The sequence below is a fragment of the Taudactylus pleione genome, unplaced genomic scaffold (assembly GCF_031769625.1).
Source record: "Taudactylus pleione unplaced genomic scaffold, aTauple2 ptg002361l, whole genome shotgun sequence".
In the NCBI taxonomy this organism is placed as follows: Eukaryota; Metazoa; Chordata; class Amphibia; order Anura; family Myobatrachidae; genus Taudactylus; species Taudactylus pleione.
The window spans coordinates 89,507-114,646 of record NW_028286749.1 but is presented as its reverse complement, the minus strand read 5'-3'; the positions used below and the strand labels follow the sequence as shown (position 1 = coordinate 114,646).

Here is a 25,140-nt window from a genome sequence, read left to right as displayed (position 1 = left end):
CTCCCCCTCCCCGGTGCCTGAACCTAACCTCCCCCTCCACGATACCTGAACCTAACCTCCCCCTCCCCGGTGACTGAACCTAACCTCTCCCTCCCCGATGCCTGAACCTAACCTCCCCCTCCCCGATGCCTACGATCGGGATTCTGGCGCCGGGATTCTGACAGGTGTTGGGATTCTGGCGCTGGCATCTCCTTTGTCTGGATACTGAACGTATTGGATATATTGCTGAGCGGATACTATCATCATCTCTATTGTATCTCTGTATGTTCTGTGTCCTAATCTCTCTTTCTATCCTATAGTTACAATGTCCAGTACCTGTCCCCAAATCCCGGATGTGTACGGAGCTGTGCTCCTGGTCTCCTGCTTCCTTCAGGCTGGCCTGGTATTCGGGATTCTTCGTTCCTTTGGCATTTTCTTTCCAGAATTTGTAGACTATTTTGGATCAGCGGCTGGGAGCGTCTCTTGGGTGACATCATGCGCAGTCGCTGTACAGCAGCTGATGAGTGAGTGTGTTTACAGTAGATAGTTGCTGAATAGAATGTATGTAATATCTATATGTATCTCCAGCCCACTGCACTGGGGATAATGAGCCCCTCATCCATAATCATCTGATTTAGCCCTGAAGGTTTTCACTTTTCTGGCTGTTCACATTCCAACACGTTATCTAATGCAATATTCACAGAAATTCTAACTTGTTCCAGGAGACTGAATTATAATTCATATGTTATATGTGCTTTCTGTATAGGGTGTTATTGTATAGCGAGATAACCGTAGGATGTATAGGTCCCTGAGTGGGTGAGATTACATTTCCTTCCTCTGACTATATTTCTGTAGTATAGGGTGTGATTGTATAGTGAGATAACCGTAGGATGTATAGGTCCCTGAGTGGGTGAGATTACATTTCCTTCCTCTGACTATATTTCTGTAGTGTAGGGTGTTATTGTATAGTGAGATAACCGTAGGATGTATAGGTCCCTGAGTGGGTGACATTACATTTCCTTCCTCTGACTATATTTCTGTAGTGTAGGGTGTTATTGTATAGTGAGATAACTGTAGGATATATAGGTCCCTGAGTGGGTGAGATTACATTTCCTTCCTCTGACTATATTTCTGTATAGGGTGTTATTGTATAGTGAGATAACCATAGGATGTATAGGTCCCTGAGTGGGTGACATTACATTTCCTTCCTCTGACTATATTTCTGTAGTATAGGGTGTTATTGTATAGTGAGATAACCGTAGGATGTATAGGTCCCTGAGTGGGTGAGATTACATTTCCTTCCTCTGACTATATTTCTGTAGTGTAGGGTGTTATCGTATAGTGAGATAACCGTAGGATGTATAGGTCCCTGAGTGGGGTGACATTACATTTCCTTCCTCTGACTATATTTCTGTAGTGTAGGGTGTTATTGTATAGTGAGATAACTGTAGGATATATAGGTCCCTGAGTGGGTGAGATTACATTTCCTTCCTCTGACTATATTTCTGTAGTGTAGGGTGTTATTGTATAGTGAGATAACCGTAGGATGTATAGGTCCCTGAGTGGGTGAGATTACATTTCCTTCCTCTGACTATATTTCTGTAGTGTAGGGTGTTATTGTATAGTGAGATAACCGTAGGATGTATAGGTCCCTGAGTGGGTGAGATTACATTTCCTTCCTCTGACTATATTTCTGTAGTGTAGGGTGTGATTGTATAGCAAGATAACCGTAGGATGTATAGGTCCCTGAGTGGGTGAGATTACATTTCCTTCCTCTGACTATATTTCTGTAGTATAGGGTGTTATTGTATAGTGAGATAACTGTAGGATGTATAGGTCCCTGAGTGGGTGACATTACATTTCCTTCCTCTGACTATATTTCTGTAGTGTAGGGTGTTATTGTATAGTGAGATAACCGTAGGATGTATAGGTCCCTGAGTGGGTGACATTACATTTCCTTCCTCTGACTATATTTCTGTAGTGTAGGGTGTTATTGTATAGTGAGATAACCGTAGGATATATAGGTCCCTGAGTGGGTGACATTACATTTCCTTCCTCTGACTATATTTCTGTAGTGTAGGGTGTTATTGTATAGTGAGATAACCGTAGGATGTATAGGTCCCTGAGTGGGTGACATTACATTTCCATCCTCTGACTATATTTCTGTAGTGTAGGGTGTTATTGTATAGTGAGATAACCGTAGGATGTATAGGTCCCTGAGATGGTGAGATTACATTTCCTTCCTCTGACTATATTTCTGTAGTGTAGGGTGTTATTGTATAGTGAGATAACCGTAGGATGTATAGGTCCCTGAGTGGGTGACATTACATTTCCTTCCTCTGACTATATTTCTGTAGTGTAGGGTGTGATTGTATAGCAAGATAACCGTAGGATGTATAGGTCCCTGAGTGGGTGACATTACATTTCCTTCCTCTGACTATATTTCTGTATTATAGGGTGTTATTTTATAGCGAGATAACCGTAGGATGTATAGGTCTCTGAGTGGGTGACATTACATTTCCTTCCTCTGACTATATTTCTGTAGTGTAGGGTGTTATTGTATAGTGAGATAACCGTAGGATGTATATATAGGTCCCTGAGTGGGTGACATTACATTTCTTTCCTCTGACTATATTTCTGTAGTATAGGGTGTTATTGTATAGTGAGATAACCGTAGTATGTATAGGTCCCTGAGTGGGTGACATTACATTTCCTTCCTCTGACTATATTTCTGTAGTGTAGGGTGTTATTGTATAGTGAGATAACCGTAGTATGTATAGGTCCCTGAGATGGTGAGATTACATTTCCTTCCTCTGACTATATTTCTGTAGTATAGGGTGTTATTGTATAGTGAGATAACCGTAGGATGTATAGGTCCCTGAGTGGGTGAGATTACATTTCCTTCCTCTGACTATATTTCTGTAGTGTAGGGTGTTATTGTATAGCGAGATAACCGTAGGATGTATAGGTCGCTGAGTGGGTGACATTACATTTCCTTCCTCTGACTATATTTCTGTAGTATAGGGTGTTATTGTACAGCGAGATAACCGTAGGATGTATAGGTCTAATTAGATTAGTGTATTGGGCCATTGGGGCAGTTGTAGATCAGATTAGTGTACTGGGCCATTGGGGCAGCTGTAGATCAGATTAGATTAGTGTATTGGGCTATTGGGGCAGTTGTAGATCACATTAAATTAGTGTATTGGGCCATTGGGGCAGTTGTAGATCAGATTAGAATAGTGTATTGGGCCATTGGGGCACTTGTAGATCAGATTAGATTAGTGTGTTGGGCCATTGGGGCACTTGTAGATCAGATTAGATTAGTGTATTGGGCCATTGGGGCAGTTGTAGATCAGATTACATTAGTGTATTGGGCCATTGGGGCACTTGTAGATCAGATTAGATTAGTGTATTGGGCCATTGGGGCAGTTGTAGATCAGATTAGATTAGTGTATTGGGCCATTGGGGCAGTTGTAGATCAGATTGGATTAGTGTGTTGGGCCATTGGGGCACTTGTAGATCAGATTAGATTAGTGTATTGGGCCATTGGGGCAGTTGTAGATCAGATTACATTAGTGTATTGGGCCATTGGGGCAGTTGTAGATCAGATTGGATTAGTGTGTTGGGCCATTGGTGTAGTTGTAGATCAGATTAGATTAGTGTATTGGGCCATTGAGGCAGTTGTAGATCAGATTACATTAGTGTATTGGGCCATTTGGGCACTTGTAGATCAGATTAGATTAGTGTATTGGGCCATTGGGGCACTTGTAGATCAGATTAGATTAGTGTATTGGGCCATTGGCGCACTTGTAGATCAGATTAGATTAGTGTATTGGGCCATTGGGGCACTTGTAGATCAGATAAGATTAGTGTATTGGGCCATTGGGGCAGTTGTAAATCAGATTAGATTAGTGTATTGGGCCATTGGGGCAGTTGTAGATCAGATTGGATTAGTGTATTGGGCCATTGGGGCACTTGTGGATCAGATTAGATTAGTGTATTGGGCCATTGGGGCAGTTGTAGATCAGATTAGATTAGTGTATTGGGCCATTTGGGTAGTTGTAGATTAGATTAGTGTATTGGGCCATTGGGGCACTTGTAGATCAGATTAGATTAGTGTATTGGGCCATTGGGGCAGTTGTAGATCAGATTAGATTAGTGTATTGGGCTATTGGGGTAGTTGTAGATTAGATTAGTGTATTGGGCCATTGGGGCAGTTGTAGATCAGATTGGGCCATTGGGGCAGTTGTAGATCAGATTAGATTAGTGTATTGGGCCATTGGTGTAGTTGTAGATCAGATTAGATTAGTGTATTGGGCAATTGGGGCAGTTGTAGATCAGATTAGATTAGTGTATTGGGCCATTGGGGTAGTTGTAGATCAGATTAGATTAGTGTATTGGGCCATTGGGGCACTTGTAGATCAGATTAGTTTAGTGTATTTGGCCATTGGGGCACTTGTAGATCAGATTAGATTAGTGTATTGGGCCATTGGGGCAGTTGTAGATCAGATCAGATTAGTGTATTGGGCCATTGGGGCAGTTGTAGATCAGATTAGATTAGTGTATTGGGCCATTGGGGTAGTTGTAGATCAGATTAGATTAGTGTATTGGGCCATTGGGGCACTTGTAGATCAGATTAGATTAGTGTATTGGGCCATTGGGGCAGTTGTAGATCAGATTAGATTAGTGTATTGGGCCATTGGTGTAGTTGTAGATCAGATTAGATTAGTGTATTGGGCCATTGGGGCACTTGTAGATCAGATTAGATTAGTGTATTGGGCCATTGGGGCACTTGTAGATCAGATTAGATTAGTGTATTGGGCCATTGGGGCAGTTGTAGATCAGATTAGATTAGTGTATTGGGCCATTGGTGTAGTTGTAGATCAGATTAGATTAGTGTATTGGGCCATTGGGGCACTTGTAGATCAGATTAGATTAGTGTATTGGGCCATTGGGGCACTTGTAGATCAGATTAGATTAGTGTATTGGGCCATTGGGGCACTTGTAGATCAGATTAGATTAGTGTATTGGGCCATTGGGGCAGTTGTAGATCAGATTGGATTAGTGTGTTGGGCCATTGGGGCACTTGTAGATCAGATTAGATTAGTGTATTGGGCCATTGGGGCAGTTGTAGATCAGATTACATTAGTGTATTGGGCCATTGGGGCAGTTGTAGATCAGATTGGATTAGTGTGTTGGGCCATTGGTGTAGTTGTAGATCAGATTAGATTAGTGTATTGGGCCATTGAGGCAGTTGTAGATCAGATTACATTAGTGTATTGGGCCATTTGGGCACTTGTAGATCAGATTAGATTAGTGTATTGGGCCATTGGGGCACTTGTAGATCAGATTAGATTAGTGTATTGGGCCATTGGCGCACTTGTAGATCAGATTAGATTAGTGTATTGGGCCATTGGGGCACTTGTAGATCAGATAAGATTAGTGTATTGGGCCATTGGGGCAGTTGTAAATCAGATTAGATTAGTGTATTGGGCCATTGGGGCAGTTGTAGATCAGATTGGATTAGTGTATTGGGCCATTGGGGCACTTGTAGATCAGATTAGATTAGTGTATTGGGCCATTGGGGCAGTTGTAGATCAGATTAGATTAGTGTATTGGGCCATTTGGGTAGTTGTAGATTAGATTAGTGTATTGGGCCATTGGGGCACTTGTAGATCAGATTAGATTAGTGTATTGGGCCATTGGGGCAGTTGTAGATCAGATTAGATTAGTGTATTGGGCTATTGGGGTAGTTGTAGATTAGATTAGTGTATTGGGCCATTGGGGCAGTTGTAGATCAGATTGGGCCATTGGGGCAGTTGTAGATCAGATTAGATTAGTGTATTGGGCCATTGGTGTAGTTGTAGATCAGATTAGATTAGTGTATTGGGCAATTGGGGCAGTTGTAGATCAGATTAGATTAGTGTATTGGGCCATTGGGGTAGTTGTAGATCAGATTAGATTAGTGTATTGGGCCATTGGGGCACTTGTAGATCAGATTAGTTTAGTGTATTGGGCCATTGGGGCACTTGTAGATCAGATTAGATTAGTGTATTGGGCCATTGGGGCAGTTGTAGATCAGATCAGATTAGTGTATTGGGCCATTGGGGCAGTTGTAGATCAGATTAGATTAGTGTATTGGGCCATTGGGGTAGTTGTAGATCAGATTAGATTAGTGTATTGGGCCATTGGGGCACTTGTAGATCAGATTAGATTAGTGTATTGGGCCATTGGGGCAGTTGTAGATCAGATTAGATTAGTGTATTGGGCCATTGGTGTAGTTGTAGATCAGATTAGATTAGTGTATTGGGCCATTGGGGCACTTGTAGATCAGATTAGATTAGTGTATTGGGCCATTGGGGCACTTGTAGATCAGATTAGATTAGTGTATTGGGCCATTGGGGCAGTTGTAGATCAGATTAGATTAGTGTATTGGGCCATTGGTGTAGTTGTAGATCAGATTAGATTAGTGTATTGGGCCATTGGGGCACTTGTAGATCAGATTAGATTAGTGTATTGGGCCATTGGGGCACTTGTAGATCAGATTAGATTAGTGTATTGGGCCATTGGGGCACTTGTAGATCAGATTAGATTAGTGTATTGGGTCATGGGGCAGTTGTAGATCAGATTACATTAGTGTATTGGGCTATTGGGGTAGTTGTAGATTAGATTAGTGTATTGGGCCATTGGTGTAGTTGTAGATCAGATTAGATTAGTGTATTGGGCCATTGGGGCACTTGTAGATCAGATTAGATTAGTGTATTGGGCCATTGGGGCACTTGTAGATCAGATTAGATTAGTGTATTGGGCCATTGTGGCACTTGTAGATCAGATTAGATTAGTGTATTGGGTCATTGGGGCAGTTGTAGATCAGATTACATTAGTGTATTGGGCCATTGGGGCAGTTGTAGATCAGATTAGATTAGTGTATTGGGCCATTGGGGCAGTTGTAGATCAGATTACATTAGTGTATTGGGCCATTGGGGCAGTTGTAGATCAGATTAGATTAGTGTATTGGGCCATTGGGGCACTTGTAGATCAGATTACATTAGTGTATTGGGCCATTGGGGCACTTGTAGATCACTTGTTTGTGTGCCCTGAGGAGCACGGATGGCATTGGAGCAGCTGTAGTGGTGGCAGCTGTAGTGGTGGCAGCTGTAGTGGTGGTAGCTGTAGTGGTGGCAGCTGTAGTGGTGGCAGCTGTAGTGGTGGCAGCATACAGTAAGACTAATACATACACACAGTACAGACACACGTTCCCTATCAGCCGCTATATACTGTATGGGGGTAACCATTATACCTGTTATGTCTCTCTGCAGGTCCCCTGGGCTGTGCGCTTACACTACGGTTTGGATCTCGTCCTGTCGTCATGTTTGGGGGATTTCTCTCAGCTCTTGGGATGTTTTTTGCTTCTTTCTCCACTAACCTCTACCAGCTGTACCTGAGCATCGGAGGGGTTTCAGGTAACTGTAGCTTCGTGTTTTACACTGTCACCCTGCAGGGGGAGGGGCAGACTCCTAGCTCCCGTCTGTCTGTGTCACCCTGCAGGGGGAGGGGCAGGCTCATAGCTCCCTTCTGTCTGTGTCACCCTGCAGGGGGAGGGGCAGGCTCATAGCTCCCTTCTGTCTGTGTCACCCTGCAGAGGGAGGGGCAGACTAATAGCTCCCTTCTGTCTGTGTCACCCTGCAGGGGGAGGGACAGGCTCCTAGCTCCCTTCTGTCTGTGTCACCCTGCAGGGGGAGGGACAGGCTCCTAGCTCCCTTCTGTCTGTGTCACCCTGCAGGGGGAGGGACAGGCTCCTAGCTCCCTTCTGTCTGTGTCACCCTGCAGGGGGAGGGACAGGCTCCTAGCTCCCTTCTGTCTGTGTCACCCTGCAGGGGGAGGGACAGGCTCATAGCTCCCTTCTGTCTGTGTCACTGTGTCACCCTGCAGGGGGAGGGACAGGCTCATAGCTCCCTTCTGTCTGTGTCACCCTGCAGGGGGAGGGACAGGCTCATAGCTCCCTTCTGTCTGTGTCACCCTGCAGGGGGAGGGACAGGCTCATAGCTCCCTTCTGTCTGTGTCACCCTGCAGTGGGAGGGACAGGCTCATAGCTCCCTTCTGTCTGTGTCACCCTGCAGGGGGAGGGACAGGCTCATAGCTCCCTTCTGTCTGTGTCACCCTGCGGGGGAGGGACAGGCTCATAGCTCCCTTCTGTCTGTGTCACCCTGCAGGGGGAGGGACAGGCTCATAGCTCGCTTCTGTCTGTGTCACCCTGCAGGGGGGGGGGGCAGGCTCATAGCTCCCTTCTGACTGTGTCACCCTGCAGGGGGAGGGACAGGCTCATAGCTCCCTTCTCTCTGTGTCACCCTGCAGTGGGAGGGACAGGCTCATAGCTCCCTTCTGTCTGTGTCACCCTGCAGGGGGAGGGACAGGCTCATAGCTCGCTTCTGTGTCAGCCTGCAGGGGGAGGGACAGACTCATAGCTCCCTTCTGTCTGTGTCACCCTGCAGGGGGGGGGGGCAGGCTCATAGCTCCCTTCTGACTGTGTCACCCTGCAGGGGGAGGGACAGGCTCATAGCTTCTGTCTGTGTCACCCTGCAGGGGGAGGGACAGGCTCATAGCTCCCTTCTGTCTGTGTCACCCTGCAGGGGGAGGGGCAGGCTCATAGCTCCCTTCTGTCTGTGTCACCCTGCAGGAGGAGGAGCAGGCTCATAGCTCCCTTCTGTTTGTGTCACCCTGCAGGGGGAGGGACAGGCTCATAGCTCCCTTCTGTCTGTGTCACCCTGCAGGGGGAGGGACAGGCTCATAGCTCCCTTCTGTCTGTGTCACCCTGCAGGGGGAGGGACAGGCTCATAGCTCCCTTCTGTCTGTGTCACCCTGCAGGGGGGGGGACAGGTCATAGCTCCCTTCTGTCTGTGTCACCCTGCAGGGGGAGGGACAGGCTCATAGCTCCCTTCTGTCTGTGTCACCCTGCAGGAGGAGGAGCAGGCTCATAGCTCCCTTCTGTCTGTGTCACCCTGCAGGGGGAGGGACAGGTTCATAGCTCCCTTCTGTCTGTGTCACCCTGCAGGGGGAGGGACAGGCTCAGCTCCCTTCTGTCTGTGTCACCCTGCAGGGGGAGGGACAGGCTCATAGCTCCCTTCTGTCTGTGTCACCCTGCAGGGGGGGGGACAGGTCATAGCTCCCTTCTGTCTGTGTCACCCTGCAGGGGGAGGGACAGGCTCATAGCTCCCTTCTGTCTGTGTCACCCTGCAGGGGGAGGGACAGGCTCAGCTCCCTTCTGTCTGTGTTACCCTGCAGGGGGAGGGACAGGCTCATAGCTCCCTTCTGTCTGTGTCACCCTGCGGGGGAGGGACAGGCTCATAGCTCCCTTCTGTCTGTGTCACCCTGCAGGGGGAGGGACAGGCTCATAGCTCGCTTCTGTCTGTGTCACCCTGCAGGGGGGGGGGGGCAGGCTCATAGCTCCCTTCTGACTGTGTCACCCTGCAGGGGGAGGGACAGGCTCATAGCTCCCTTCTGTCTGTGTCACCCTGCAGTGGGAGGGACAGGCTCATAGCTCCCTTCTGTCTGTGTCACCCTGCAGGGGGAGGGACAGGCTCATAGCTCGCTTCTGTGTCAGCCTGCAGGGGGAGGGACAGGCTCATAGCTCCCTTCTGTCTGTGTCACCCTGCAGGGGGGGGGGGGCAGGCTCATAGCTCCCTTCTGACTGTGTCACCCTGCAGTGGGAGGGACAGGCTCATAGCTCCCTTCTGTCTGTGTCACCCTGCAGGGGGAGGGACAGGCTCATAGCTTCTGTCTGTGTCACCCTGCAGGGGGAGGGACAGGCTCATAGCTCCCTTCTGTCTGTGTCACCCTGCAGGGGGAGGGGCAGGCTCATAGCTCCCTTCTGTCTGTGTCACCCTGCAGGAGGAGGAGCAGGCTCATAGCTCCCTTCTGTTTGTGTCACCCTGCAGGGGGAGGGACAGGCTCATAGCTCCCTTCTGTCTGTGTCACCCTGCAGGGGGAGGGACAGGCTCATAGCTCCCTTCTGTCTGTGTCACCCTGTAGGAGGAGGAGCAGGCTCATAGCTCCCTTCTGTCTGTGTCACCCTGCAGGGGGAGGGACAGGTTCATAGCTCCCTTCTGTCTGTGTCACCCTGCAGGGGGAGGGACAGGCTCATAGCTCCCTTCTGTCTGTGTCACCCTGCAGGGGGAGGGACAGGCTCAGCTCCCTTCTGTCTGTGTCACCCTGCAGGGGGAGGGACAGGCTCATAGCTCCCTTCTGTCTGTGTCACCCTGCAGTGGGAGGGACAGGCTCATAGCTCCCTTCTGTCTGTGTCACCCTGCAGGGGGAGGGACAGGCTCATAGCTCGCTTCTGTGTCAGCCTGCAGGGGGAGGGACAGGCTCATAGCTCCCTTCTGTCTGTGTCACCCTGCAGGGGGGGGGGGGGCAGGCTCATAGCTCCCTTCTGACTGTGTCACCCTGCAGGGGGAGGGACAGGCTCATAGCTTCTGTCTGTGTCACCCTGCAGGGGGAGGGACAGGCTCATAGCTCCCTTCTGTCTGTGTCACCCTGCAGGGGGAGGGGCAGGCTCATAGCTCCCTTCTGTCTGTGTCACCCTGCAGGAGGAGGAGCAGGCTCATAGCTCCCTTCTGTTTGTGTCACCCTGCAGGGGGAGGGACAGGCTCATAGCTCCCTTCTGTCTGTGTCACCCTGCAGGGGGAGGGACAGGCTCATAGCTCCCTTCTGTCTGTGTCACCCTGCAGGAGGAGGAGCAGGCTCATAGCTCCCTTCTGTCTGTGTCACCCTGCAGGGGGAGGGACAGGCTCATAGCTCCCTTCTGTCTGTGTCACCCTGCAGGGGGAGGCACAGGCTCATAGCTCCCTTCTGTCTGTGTCACCCTGCAGGGGGAGGGACAGGCTCAGCTCCCTTCTGTCTGTGTCACCCTGCAGGGGGAGGGACAGGCTCATAGCTCCCTTCTGTCTGTGTCACCCTGCAGGGGGGGGGACAGGCTCATAGCTCCCTTCTGTCTGTGTCACCCTGCAGGGGGAGGGACAGGCTCATAGCTCCCTTCTGTCTGTGTCACCCTGCAGGGGGAGGGACAGGCTCATAGCTCCCTTCTGACTGTGTCACCCTGCAGGGGGAGGGACAGGCTCATAGCTCCCTTCTGTCTGTGTCACCCTGCAGGGGGAGGGACAGGCTCAGCTCCCTTCTGTCTGTGTCACCCTGCAGGGGGAGGGACAGGCTCATAGCTCCCTTCTGTCTGTGTCACCCTGCAGGGGGGGGGACAGGCTCATAGCTCCCTTCTGTCTGTGTCACCCTGCAGGGGGAGGGACAGGCTCAGCTCCCTTCTGTCTGTGTCACCCTGCAGGGGGAGGGACAGGCTCATAGCTCCCTTCTGACTGTGTCACCCTGCAGGGGGAGGGACAGGCTCATAGCTCCCTTCTGTCTGTGTCACCCTGCAGGGGGAGGGACAGGCTCATAGCTTCTGTCTGTGTCACCCTGTAGGCTTTAGCCCAGTATGGAGTAGGAATGTGTCTCTGTATGTCCCATGGTTACAGCTGACCTTCTGTCTCTCTCTCTCTCTGCAGGATTTGGTTGGGCTCTGATATTCTCTCCCTCGATGGCTGCTGTGACCTGTCACTTCTCACACAGGAGGTCATTAGCTACAGGATTTGTTCTGACGGGTACCGGTGTCTTCTCATTTGCCCTTACCCCCCTCCTGCAATACTTGGTGGAAGTGTACTCATGGCGCGGTGCCATGCTCTTGCTGTCCGGGGTGGCACTACATTCTGTGCCATGCGGTGCTCTGCTCCATACAGCCAGCAAGGATTTGCCTCATCACCCACGTTCATTCCTATGGGGATGGGAACTTCTCTGTGATTGGTCCTTCATGCGCTACTGTCTGGCAATAACATTGATCAACGCTGCTTACTTTGTGCCGTTTACCCATCTTGTTGCTCATATGCAGGTTAAGGGCATTGGGGAGCGTCAGGCTGCCTTGTTAATGGCTCTAGTAGGCATTGCAGATGTTTGTGGGCGTCTGTTTGCTGGTTGGTTGTCTGATATCACCCCAAAGCGCACTCTGCTCCTCCTCAGCTTCTGGACAGGAATGACCGGTGTAGTCCTTGGACTTCTGCCCTTGGCAGATAAAGCTGTACAGATGGGGGTGGCTGCAGGGGCATTTGGCTTTTGTGCTGGAGCACTGACCCCGGGGGTATTCTCTGCCCTCCCATGGGTGGTTGGGTGTGAGAGAGTTCTTCCTGCACTTGGACTGCTGCAAATGTTGGAGAGTGTGGGGGGCCTGCTTGGAGCTCCTATATCAGGTGAGCCCCCTATAATATATGTCAGTGCAACAGCACAGCATTACATGGAGACTTTATCAGCAGTACAGAGACACTATCAGGGGTACAGAGACACTATCAGGGGTACAGAGACACTATCAGGAGTACAGAGACACGATCAGGGGTACAGAGACACTATCAGGAGTACAGAGACACTATCAGGGGTACAGAGACACTATCAGGGGTACAGAGACACTATCAGGAGTACAGAGACACTATCAGGGGTACACAGACACTATCAGGAGTACAGAGACACTATCAGGGGTACAGAGACACTATCAGGGGTACAGAGACACTATCAGGGGTACAGAGACAGTATCAGGAGTACAGAGACACTATCAGGGGTACAGAGACATTATCACAACCTGGCAGACAGACTAGACACTACCGTCAGTGGGGAGACGGCAGAGACACTGCCAGGAGTGGGGAGACGGCAGAGACATTGCTTGCCTCTACATTAGTTGGAGAGTGGGTGCAATAAGCGGCATAGGCTTAGTGTAATGGGGGTGTAGGCAGCTTGGTGGAGTATGTAATGGGGGTGTAAGCAGTTTCGCAGGATATGTAATGGGGTGTAGGTAGCTTGGCAGGATATGTAATGAGGGGTATAGGCAGCTTAGCGGGGTATGTAATGGGGGGTGTAGGCAGCTTGGTGGGGTATGTAATGGGGGTGTAGGCAGCTTGATGAGGTATGTAATGGGGGTGTAGGCAGCTTGGTGGGGTATGTAATGGGGGGTGTAGACAGCTTGATGAGGTATGTAATGGGGGGTGTAGGCAGCTTGGCGGGGTATGTAATGGGGGGTGCAGGTAGCTTGGCGGGGTATGTAATGGGGGGTGTAGGCAGCTAGGCGGCGTATGTAATGGGGGGTGTAGGTAGCTTGGTGGGGTATGTAATGGAGGTGTAGGCAGCTTGGCGGGGTATGTAAAGGGGGGTGTAGGTAGCTTGGTGGGGTTTGTAATGGGGGTGTAGGCAGCTTGGTGGGATATGTAATGGGGGTGTAGGCAGCTTGGCGGGATATGTAATGGGGGGTGTAGGCAGCTTGGTGGGGTATGTAATGGGGGGTGTAGGCAGCTTGGTGGGGTATGTAATGAGGGGTGTAGGCAGCTTGGTGAGGTATGTAATGGGGGGTGTAGGCAGCTTGGTGGGGTGTGTAATTGGGGGTGTAGGTAGCTTGGTGGGGTGTGTAATGGGGGTGTAGGCAGCTTGGTGGGGTGTGTAATTGGGGGTGTAGGCAGCTTGGTGGGGTGTGTAATGGGGGATGTAGGTAGCTTGGTGGGGTATGTAATGGGCGGTGTAGGCAGCTTGGTGGGGTATGTAATGAGGGGTGTAGGTAGCTTGGTGGGGTGTGTAATGGGGGTGTAGGCAGCTTGGTGGGGTGTGTAATGGGGGATGTAGGTAGCTTGGTGGGGTATGTAATGGGCGGTGTAGGCAGCTTGGTGGGGTATGTAATGAGGGGTGTAGGTAGCTTGGGGTTGTAATGGGGGGTGTAGGCAGCTTGGTGGGGTATTGTCCTTATTGTCCTGGGGGGGTGTAATTGGGGGTGTAAGCAGCTTGGTGGGATATGTAATGGGGGGGTGTAGGCAGCTTGGCGGCGTATGTAATGGGGGGTGTAGGCAGCTTGGAGGGGTACGTAATGTGGGGTGTAGGCAGCTTGGCAGGATATGTAATGAGGGGTGTAGGCAGCTTGGTGAGGTATTGTCCTTATTGTCCTGAGGGTGTGTAATGGTGGGTGTAAGCAGCTTGGTGGGGTAAGTAATGAGGGGTGTAGGCAGCTTGGTGGGGTATGTAATGGGTGGTGTAGGCAGCTTGGCGGGATATGTAATGTGGGGTGTAGGCAGCTTGGTGGGGTATTGTACTTATTGTCCTGAGGGTGTGTAATGAGGGGTGTAAGCAGCTTGGTGGGGTATGTAATGGGGGGTGTAGGCAGCTTGATGGGGTATGTAATGGGTGGTGTAGGCAGCGTGGCAGGATATGTAATGGGGGGTGTAGGCAGCTTGGTGGAGTATGTAATGGGGGTGTAAGCAGCTTAGCGGGGTATGTAATGTGGGGTGTTGGTAGCTTGGCAGGATATGTAATGGGGTGTAGGTAGCTTGGCAGGATATGTAATGAGGGGTGTAGGCAGCTTGGCGGGGTATGTAATGGGGGTGTAGGTAGCTTGGTGGGGTATGTAATGGGGGGTGTAACCAGCTTGGTGGGGTAAGTAATGAGGGGTGTAGGCAGCTTGGTGGGGTATGTAATGGGTGGTGTAGGCAGCTTGGCGGGATATGTAATGTGGGGTATTGTGAGGTATTGTCCTTATTGTCCTGAGGGTGTGTAATGAGGGGTGTAAGCAGCTTGGTGGGGTATGTAATGGGGGTTGTAGGCAGCTTGGTGGGGTATGTAATGAGGGGTGTAGGCAGCTTGGTGAGGTATGTAATGGGGGGTGTAGGCAGCTTGGTGGGGTATTGTCCTGAGGGTGTGTAATGGGGGGTGTAGGCAGCTTGGTGGGGTATGTAATGGGGGGTGTAGGCAGCTTGGTGGGGTGTGTAATTGGGGGTGTAGGTAGCTTGGTGGGGTGTGTAATGGGGGTGTAGGCAGCTTGGTGGGGTGTGTAATTGGGGGTGTAGGTAGCTTGGTGGGGTGTGTAATGGGGGGTGTAGGCAGCTTGGTGGGGTGTGTAATGGGGGATGTAGGTAGCTTGGTGGGGTATGTAATGGGCGGTGTAGGCAGCATGGTGGGGTATGTAATGAGGGGTGTAGGTAGCTTGGGGTTGTAATGGGGGGTGTAGGCAGCTTGGTGGGGTATTGTCCTTATTGTCCTGGTGGGGTGTAATTGGGGGTGTAAGCAGCTTGGTGGGATATGTAATGGGGGGGTGTAGGCAGCTTGGCGGCGTATGTAATGGGGGGTGTAGGCAGCTTGGAGGGGTACGTAATGTGGGGTGTAGGCAGCTTGGCAGGATATGTAATGAGGGGTGTAGGCAGCTTGGTGAGGTATTGTCCTTATTGTCCTGAGGGTGTGTAATGGTGGGTGTAAGCAGCTTGGTGGGGTAAGTAATGAGGGGTGTAGGCAGCTTGGTGGGGTATGTAATGGGTGGTGTAGGCAGCTTGGCAGGATATGTAATGTGGGGTGTAGGCAGCTTGGTGGGGTATTGTACTTATTGTCCTGAGGGTGTGTAATGAGGGGTGTAAGCAGCTTGGTGGGGTATGTAATGGGGGGTGTAGGCAGCTTGATGGGGTATGTAATGGGTGGTGTAGGCAGCGTGGCAGGATATGTAATGGGGGGTGTAGGCAGCTTGGTGGAGTATGTAATGGGGGTGTAAGCAGCTTAGCGGGGTATGTAATGTGGGGTGTTGGTAGCTTGGCAGGATATGTAATGGGGTGAAGGTAGCTTGGCAGGATATGTAATGAGGGGTGTAGGCAGCTTGGCGGGGTATGTAATGGGGGTGTAGGTAGCTTGGTGGGGTATGTAATGGGGGGTGTAACCAGCTTGGTGGGATATGTAATGTGGGGTATTGTGAGGTATTGTCCTTATTGTCCTGAGGGTGTGTAATGAGGGGTGTAAGCAGCTTGGTGGGGTATGTAATGGGGGTTGTAGGCAGCTTGGTGGGGTATGTAATGAGGGGTGTAGGCAGCTTGGTGAGGTATGTAATGGGGGGTGTAGGCAGCTTGGTGGGGTATTGTCCTGAGGGTGTGTAATGGGGGGTGTAGGCAGCTTGGTGGGGTATGTAATGGGGGGTGTAGGCAGCTTGGTGGGGTGTGTAATTGGGGGTGTAGGTAGCTTGGTGGGGTGTGTAATGGGGGTGTAGGCAGCTTGGTGGGGTGTGTAATTGGGGGTGTAGGTAGCTTGGTGGGGTGTGTAATGGGGGGTGTAGGCAGCTTGGTGGGGTGTGTAATGGGGGATGTAGGTAGCTTGGTGGGGTATGTAATGGGCGGTGTAGGCAGCTTGGTGGGGTATGTAATGAGGGGTGTACGTAGCTTGGGGTTGTAATGGGGGGTGTAGGCAGCTTGGTGGAGTATTGTCCTTATTGTCCTGGGGGGGTGTAATTGGGGGTGTAAGCAGCTTGGTGGGATATGTAATGGGGGGGTGTAGGCAGCTTGGCGGCGTATGTAATGGGGGGTGTAGGCAGCTTGGAGGGGTACGTAATGTGGGGTGTAGGCAGCTTGGCAGGATATGTAATGAGGGGTGTAGGCAGCTTGATGGGGTATGTAATGGGTGGTGTAGGCAGCGTGGCAGGATATGTAATGGGGGGTGTAGGCAGCTTGGTGGAGTATGTAATGGGGGTGTAAGCAGCTTAGCGGGGTATGTAATGTGGGGTGTTGGTAGCTTGATGGGGTATGTAATGGGTGGTGTAACCAGCTTGGTGGGGTAAGTAATGAGGGGTGTAGGCAGCTTGGTGGGGTATGTAATGGGTGGTTTAGGCAGCTTGGCGGGATATGTAATGTGGGGTATTGTGAGGTATTGTCCTTATTGTCCTGAGGGTGTGTAATGAGGGGTGTAAGCAGCTTGGTGGGGTATGTAATGGGGGGTGTAGGCAGCTTGATGGGGTATGTAATGGGTGGTGTAGGCAGCTTGGTGGAGTATGTAATAGGGGGTGTAGACAGCTTGGTGGGGTATGTAATGGGAGGTGTAGGCAGCTTGGTGGGGTATGTAATGGGGGGTGTACACAGCTTGGTGGGGTATGTAATGGGGGTGTAGGCAGCTTGGTGGGGTATGTAATGGGGATGTAGACAGTTTGGTGGGGTATGTAATGGGGGTGTAGGCAGCTTGGTGGGGTATGTAATGGGGGTTGTAGACAGCTTGGTGGGGTATGTAATCGGGGTTGTAGGCAGCTTGATGGGGTATGTAATGGGGGTCTAGGCAGCTTGGGGTATGTAATGGGGGTGTAGGCAGCTTGGTGGAGTATGTAATGGTGGGTGTAGGCAGTTTGGTGAGGTATGTATTGGGGGTGTAGGCAGCTTGATGAGGTATGTAATGGGGGTGTAGGCAGCTTGGTGGGGTATGTAATGGGGGTGTAGGCAGCTTGGTGGGGTATGTATTGGGGGTGTAGGCAGCTTGCTGGGGTATGAAATGGGGGGTGTAGACAGCTTGGTGGGGTATGTAATAGGGGGTGCAGGCAACTTGATGGGGTATGTAATGGGGGTGTAGGCAGCTTGGGGTATGTAATGGGGGTGTAGGCAGCTTGATGGGGTATGTAATGTGGGTGTTGGTAGCTTGGTGAGGTATGTAATGGGGGTGTAGGCAGCTTGGGGTATGTAATGGGGGTGTAGGCAGCTTGGTGGGGTATGTAATGTGGGTGTAGGCAGCTTGGTGAGGTATGTATTGGTGGTGTAGGCAGCTTGGTGGGGTATGTAATGAGGGGTGTAGGCAGCTTGGTGAGGTATGTATTGGGGGTGTAGGCAGCTTGGTGGGGTATGTAATGAGGGGTGTAGGCAGCTTGTTGGGGTATGTAATGTGGGTGTAGGCAGCTTGGTGAGGTATGTATTGGGGGGTGTAGGCAGCTTGGTGGCGTATGTAATGGGAGGTGTAGACAGCTTGGTGTTGTATGTAATGGGGGGTGTAGGCAGCTTGGTGGGGTATGTAATGAGGGGTGTAGGCAGCTTGGTGGGGGGTATGTAATGGGGGTGTAGGCAGCTTGGTGGGGTATGTAATGGGGGTGTTGGCAGCTTGGTGGGGTATGTAATGGGGGGTGTAGGCAGCTTGGTGGGGTATGTAATGGGGATGTAGGCAGCTTGGTGGGGTTTGTGGTGGGGTATGTAATGGGGGGTGTAGGCAGCTAGGTGGGGTGTGTAATGGGGGTGTAGGCAGCTTGGTGGGGTTTGTGGTGGGGTATGTAATGGGGGGTGTAGATAGCTTGGTGGGGTATGTAACGGGGGTGTAGGCAGCTTGGTGGGGTATGTAATGGGGGTGTAGGCAGCTTGGTGGGGTATGTAATGAGGGGTGTAGGCAGCTTGGTGAGGTATGTATTGGGGGTGTTGGCAGCTTGGTGGGGTATGTAATGGGGGGTGTAGGCAGCTTGGTGGGGTATGTAATGAGGGGTGTATGCAGCTTGGTGAGATATGTATTTGGGGTGTAGGCAGCTTGGTGGGCTATGTAATGGGGGTGTAGGCAGCTTGGTGGGGTATGTAATGAGGGGTGTAGGCAGCTTGGTGAGGTATGTATTGGGGGTGTAGGCAGCTTGATGGGGTATGTAATGGGGGTGTAGGCAGCTTGGGGTATGTAATGGGGGTGTAGGCAGCTTGGTGGGGTATGTAATGTGGGTGTAGGCAGCTTGGTGAGGTATGTATTGGTGGTGTAGGCAGCTTGGTGGGGTATGTAATGAGGGGTGTAGGCAGCTTGGTGAGGTATGTATTGGGGGTGTAGGCAGCTTGGTGGGGTATGTAATGAGGGGTGTAGGCAGCTTGTTGGGGTATGTAATGTGGGTGTAGGCAGCTTGGTGAGGTATGTATTGGGGGGTGTAGGCAGCTTGGTGGCGTATGTAATGGGAGGTGTAGACAGCTTGGTGGGGTATGTAATGGGGGGTGTAGGCAGCTTGGTGGGGTATGTAATGAGGGGTGTAGGCAGCTTGGTGGGGGGTATGTAATGGGGGTGTAGGCAGCTTGGTGGGGTATGTAATGGGGGTGTTGGCAGCTTGGTGGGGTATGTAATGGGGGGTGTAGGCAGCTTGGTGGGGTATGTAATGGGGATGTAGGCAGCTTGGTGGGGTTTGTGGTGGGGTATGTAATGGGGGGTGTAGGCAGCTTGGTGGGGTATGTAATGGGAGGTGTAGGCAGCTTGGTGGCGTATGTAATGGGGGGTGTAGGCAGCTAGGTGGAGTGTGTAATGGGGGTGTAGGCAGCTTGGTGGGGTTTGTGGTTTGGTATGTAATGGGGGGTGTAGATAGCTTGGTGGGGTATGTAATGGGGGTGTAGGCAGCTTGGTGGGGTATGTAATGGGGGTGTAGGCAGCTTGATGGGGTATGTAATGAGGGGTGTAGGCAGCTTGGTGAGGTATGTATTGGGGGTGTTGGCAGCTTGGTGGGGTATGTAATGGGGGGTGTATGCAGCTTGGTGGGGTATGTAATGAGGGGTGTAGGCAGCTTGGTGAGGTATGTATTTGGGGTGTAAGCAGCTTGGTGGGGTTTGTGGTGGGGTATGTAATGGGGGGTGTAGATAGCTTGGTGGGGTATGTAATGGGGGTGTAGGCAGCTTGGTGGGGTATGTAATGGGGGTGTAAGCAGCTTGGTGGGGTTTGTGGTGGGGTATGTAATGGGGGGTGTAGATAGCTTGGTGGGGTATGTAATGGGGGTGTAGGCAGCTTGGTGGGGTATGTAATGAGGGGTGTAGGCAGCTTGGTGAGGTATGTATTGGGGGTGTTGGCAGCTTGGTGGGGTTTGTAATGGGGGGTGTAGGCAGCTTGGTGGGGTATGTAATGAGGGGTGTAGGCAGCTTGGTGAGGTATGTATTGGGGGTGTAGGCTGCTTGGTGGGGTATGTAATGGGTGGGGTATGTAATGGGAGGCGTAGACAGCTTGGTGTGGTATGTAATGGGAGGCGTAGGCAGCTTGGTGGGGTATGTAATGGGAGGCATAGACAGCTTGGTGGGGTATGTAATGGGGGGTGTAGATAGCTTGGTGGGGTATGTAATGGGGGTGTAGGCAGCTTGGTGGGGTATGGAATGAGCGGTGTAGGCAGCTTGGTGAGGTATGTATTGGGGGTGTTGGCAGCTTGGTGGGGTTTGTAATGGGGGGTGTAGGCAGCTTGGTGGGGTATGTAATGAGGGGTGTAGGCAGCTTGGTGAGCTATGTATTTGGGGTGTAGGCAGCTTGGTGGGGTATGTAATGAGGGGTGTAGGCAGCTTGGTGAGGTATGTATGGGGGTGTAGGCAGCTTGGTGAGGTATGTAATGGGAGGTGTTGGCAGCTTGGTGGGGTATGTAATGGGGGGTGTAGGCAGCTTGGTGGGGTATGTAATGAGGGGTGTAGGCAGCTTGGTGAGGTATGTATTTGGGGTGTAGGCAGCTTGGTGGGGTATGTAATGGGGGTGTAGGCAGCTTGGTGGGGTATGTAATGGGGGGTGTTGGCAGCTTGGTGAGGTATGTAATGGGAGGTGTAGGCAGCTTGGTGGGGTATGTAATGGGGGTGTAGGCAGCTTGGTGGGGTATGTAATGGGAGGCGTAGACAGTTTGGTGGGGTATGTATTGGGGGTGTAGGCAGCTTGGTGGGGTATGTAATGGGGGTGTAGGCAGCTTGGTGGGGTATGTAATGGGGGTGTAGGCAGCTTGGTGGGGTATGTAATGGGGGTGTAGGCAGCTTGGTGGGGTATGTAATGGGGGTGTAAGCAGCTTGGTGGGGTTTGTGGTGGGGTATGTAATGGGGGGTGTAGATAGATTGGTGGGGTATGTAATGGGGGTGTAGGCAGCTTGGTGAGGTATGTATTGGGGGTGTTGGCAGCTTGGTGGAGTTTGTAATGGGGGGTGTAGGGAGCTTGGTGGGGTATGTAATGGGGGTGTAGGCAGCTTGGTGAGGTATGTACTGGGGTTGTAGGCAGCTTGGTGGGGTATGTAATGGGGGTGTAGGCAGCTTGGTGGGGTATGTAATGGGGGTGTAGCATACACAGAGATCACACTTATTTCAGACGATCTCTTGCATCTAGTGTACGACAGGTAGTGATTACAGCTACTTACACAAGTGGATGAATAAGAGCAGTGTAGCTAACTCTGAATACTGAAGATGTCCACCTTTCATTTCCCACCATACATTGCGGCCACCTCTGTGGATGACTTGCGTGTGACTTTGAATCAGTCTTACTTTAAGCTATGAAATAAAAAAACTGTCCCGCTGTCCCCTCACTCTAAGGACATGTAATACAGACAATCCCTGTCTCCCCCTAATTTCAGAATACATATATTATAGACAGTACCGGTGTCCCCTCACTCTAAGGACATGTAATACAGACAATCCCTGTCTCCCCCTAATTTCAGAATACATATATTATAGACAGTACCAGTGTCCCCTCACTCTCAGTACACATGTAATACAGACAGTCCCGGTGTGCCCTCATTCTCAGTACACATGTAATACAGACAGTCCCGGTGTCTCCTCATTCTCAGTACACATGTAATACAGACAGTCCCGGTGTCCCCTCACTCTCAGGACACATGTAATACAGACAGTCCCAGTGTGCCCTCATTCTCAGTACACATGTAATACAGACAGTCCCGGTGTGCCCTCACTCTCAGTACACATGTAATACACACAGTCCCGGTGTGCCCTCATTCTCAGTACACATGTAATACAGACAGTCCCAGTGTCCCCTCACTCTCAGTACACATGTAATACAGACAGTCCCAGTGTCCCCTCACTCTCAGTACACATGTAATACAGACAGTCCCAGTGTCCCCTCTCTCTCAGTACACATGTAATACAGACAGTCCCGGTGTCCCCTCTCTCTCAGTACACATGTAATACAGACAGTCCCGGTGTGCCCTCATTCTCAGTACACATGTAATACAGACAGTCCCGGTTTTCCTCACTCTCATTACACATGTAATACAGACAGTCCCGGTGTCCCCTCATTCTCAGTACACATGTAATACAGACAGTCCCGGTGTCCCCTCACTCTCAGTACACATGTAATACAGACAGTCCCAGTGTCCCCTCTCTCTCAGTACACATGTAATACAGACAGTCCCGGTGTGCCCTCATTCTCAGTACACATGTAATACAGACAGTCCCGGTTTTCCTCACTCTCATTACACATGTAATACAGACAGTCCCGGTGTCCCCTCATTCTCAGTACATATGTAATACAGACAGTCCCGGTGTCTCCTCATTCTCAGTACACATGTAATACAGACAGTCCCGGTGTCCCCTCTCTCTCAGTACACATGTAATACAGACAGTCCCGGTGTCCCCTCATTCTCAGTACACATGTAATACAGACAGTCCCAGTGTCCCCTCACTCTCAGTACACATGTAATACAGAAAGTCCCAGTGTCCCGTCACTTTCATTACACATGTAATACAGACAGTCCCGGTGTCCCCTCACTCTCATTACACATGTACACGGTTTTATTAGGGTGTTGCCAAAGATCAGCGAGACGCCATATACCATAAAATGCGTCGGGAAGACGAGGGCCCACTTATAGAATAAAAATTGTAATCCCGCCTTACAGTACATACAAAAGACGTTACGCAAAATGAGAAATCTACAGTAACAGTGCATCAGCTAATGGGCACAATCGTATGGACCCCAATAGTATATATTACAGAGGCCCCACCGCCGCAGGCCAGCCTCTAATTACAATAAGGGCCTTCCACCGTAATCTCTGCCAAGTGCTAACTATTATGGAGGACTTATTCCAAGATGAGACAATGTATTTATTATGGGTACATGAGAAAGGGGCTCAGCCTGCATTTACCATAGAACAGTGACACAAACACAACGCATTTCTCCATGTACGTCTGGATATTATCACGGCACTATAATGACATATGCTCCTTCTCTTGCAGGGTGGCTGTGTGATCTGACTGGTGACTTCTCTCTGTCTTTTATCATCTCTGGCTCCTTCCTCTTTCTCGGAGCGCTCATCATCCTCACGCTCCCTGCAATATGTTGCAGGAATAGAACTGACCAATCAGAAATCAGGACACATGTCCCTTCACCAGCCAAACAAGAGCAGACGCTAAGTAATGGTACCATCAGCTCTAAGTGCAGCGTGGAGGAACCTTTGTCCGACATTGCGGCATCTGACCACAATAGCGAAACAAACCTTCCCTTGTGTCCTTGTGGCCAGGTGTCAGAAGATAGAATGGGGCAGATTGGACTTCCTACACTTCAGCGCAGAGAGAACACCTCAAAGAAGCCTCCTCTGCTGTCTGAGAGTCTCCTAGGGCATCACAGCTCTGCCTCCTGTGCGGTGACATCACTGACACTCTCCAACACAGTGCTATGATGTCATCAATAAAACATCTATTTATTAGTAAAAATGCCTGAACGTCTTTGCTTTGTGGTGATACGGTTGATGGAATCCTCCAGCCAGTCCCTATACGCGCACTGTTTATTACAGAGTGCTCAGCCGCAGGTCACAGCTTCGCCGGGATAACTTCTCCGGAGCGTCTGATGCCATCAGGGAAAAATCCCGAAATATATCCAAATAGGTTTCATCCCCTTTAGGACGAAATAACAGACATGAAATATTAATAGTCACATAGACAATGGCATATAAAGGAGTGATACAGCCGGGATGAGCAAGATAAAATAAAACTAATAAGCCCAGTGGAATGAAGCAGGTGAGGAAGTTACAGGTTTACTAAATAGAAGCCGATACAAATGTAACAGTGAGTACAGGGTGAACATAGACAAAAGTAATCTCTGCCAATGACGATTCACTGTAACTGTAACACGTCCCTGCTTATTATATAACCTCCCCTGCTTATATTACACACATAGCATACTCCCCTGCTTATTATATAACCTCCCCTGCTTATATTACACACATAGCACACTCCCCTGCTTATTATATAACCTCCCCTGCTTATATTACACAAATAGCACACTCCCCTGCTTATTATATAACCTCCCCTGCTTATATTACACACATAGCACACTCCCCTGCTTATTATATAACCTCCCCTGCTTATATTACACAAATAGCACACTCCCCTGCTTATTATATAACCTCCCCTGCTTATATTACACACATAGCACACTCCTCTGCTTATATTACACACATAGCACACTCCTCTGCTTATTATATAACCTCCCCTGCTTATATTACACACATAGCACACTCCTCTGCTTATTATATAACCTTCCCTGCTTATATTACACACATAGCACACTCCCCTGCTTATTATATAACCTCCCCTGCTTATATTACACACATAGCACACTCCCCTGCTTATTATATAACCTCCCCTGCTTATATTACACACATAGCACACTCCCCTGCTTACTATATAACCTCCCCTGCTTATATTACACACATAGCACACTCCCCTGCTTATATTACACACATATCATACTCCCCTGCTTATTATATAACCTCCACTGCTTATATTACACACATAGCACACTCCCCTGCTTATATTACACACATAGCACACTCCTCTGCTTATTATATAACCTTCCCTGCTTATAATACACATATAGCACACTCCCCTGCTTATATTACACACACAGCACACTCCCCTGCTTATTATATTTCCTCCCCTGCTTATATTACACACATAGCACATTCCCCTGCTTCTGATATAACCTCCCCTGCTTATAATACACTTATAGCACACTCCCCTGCTTATTATATAACCTCCCCTGCTTATAATACACACATACCACACTCCCCTGCTTATTATATAACCTCCCCTGCTTATGTTACACACATAGCACACTCCTCTGCTTATATTACACACATAGTAGACTCCCCTGCTTATATTGCACACATAGCACACTCCCCTGCTTATTATATAACCTCCCCTGCTTATATTACACACATAGCACACTCCTCTGCTTATAGTACAAACATAGTACACTCCCCTGCTTATATTACACACATAGCACACTCCTCTGCTTATATTACACACATAGTAGACTCCCCTGCTTATATTGCACACATAGCACACTCCCCTGCTTATTATGTAACCTCCCCTGCTTATATTACACACATAGCACACTCCTCTGCTTATATTACACACATAGTACACTCCCCTGCTTATATTACACACATAGCACACTCCTCTGCTTATTATATAACCTCCCCTGCTTATATTACACACATATCATACTCCCCTGCTTATTATATAACCTCCCCTTCTTATATTACACACATAGCACACTCCCCTGCTTATATTACACACATAGCACACTCCCCTGCTTATATTACACACATAGCACACTCCTCTG

The 25,140-nt window shown here is 50.0% G+C and overlaps 2 protein-coding genes across 2 annotated transcripts in view; one reads left to right on the top strand and one right to left on the bottom strand.

The window, feature by feature from the left end:
- On the top strand, positions 1-23,225 carry LOC148431373 (monocarboxylate transporter 13-like). Its single transcript, XM_088466045.1, has 4 exons — positions 1-503; positions 7,299-7,442; positions 11,532-12,266; positions 22,749-23,225. Exons 1-4 carry the CDS (start codon positions 305-307, stop codon positions 23,189-23,191), a joined length of 1,521 nt encoding a protein of 506 aa, XP_088322171.1. The 5' UTR covers positions 1-304; the 3' UTR covers positions 23,192-23,225.
- Positions 22,546-25,140, bottom strand: part of LOC148431372 (arf-GAP with coiled-coil, ANK repeat and PH domain-containing protein 1-like) — an 86,908-nt gene continuing 84,313 nt past the window's right edge. The window contains exon 6 of the mRNA XM_088466046.1: positions 22,546-23,406. Within this exon, the coding sequence (XP_088322172.1) occupies positions 23,300-23,406 (107 nt within the window). The 3' untranslated portion in view covers positions 22,546-23,299. The remainder of the gene's footprint in view (positions 23,407-25,140) is intronic.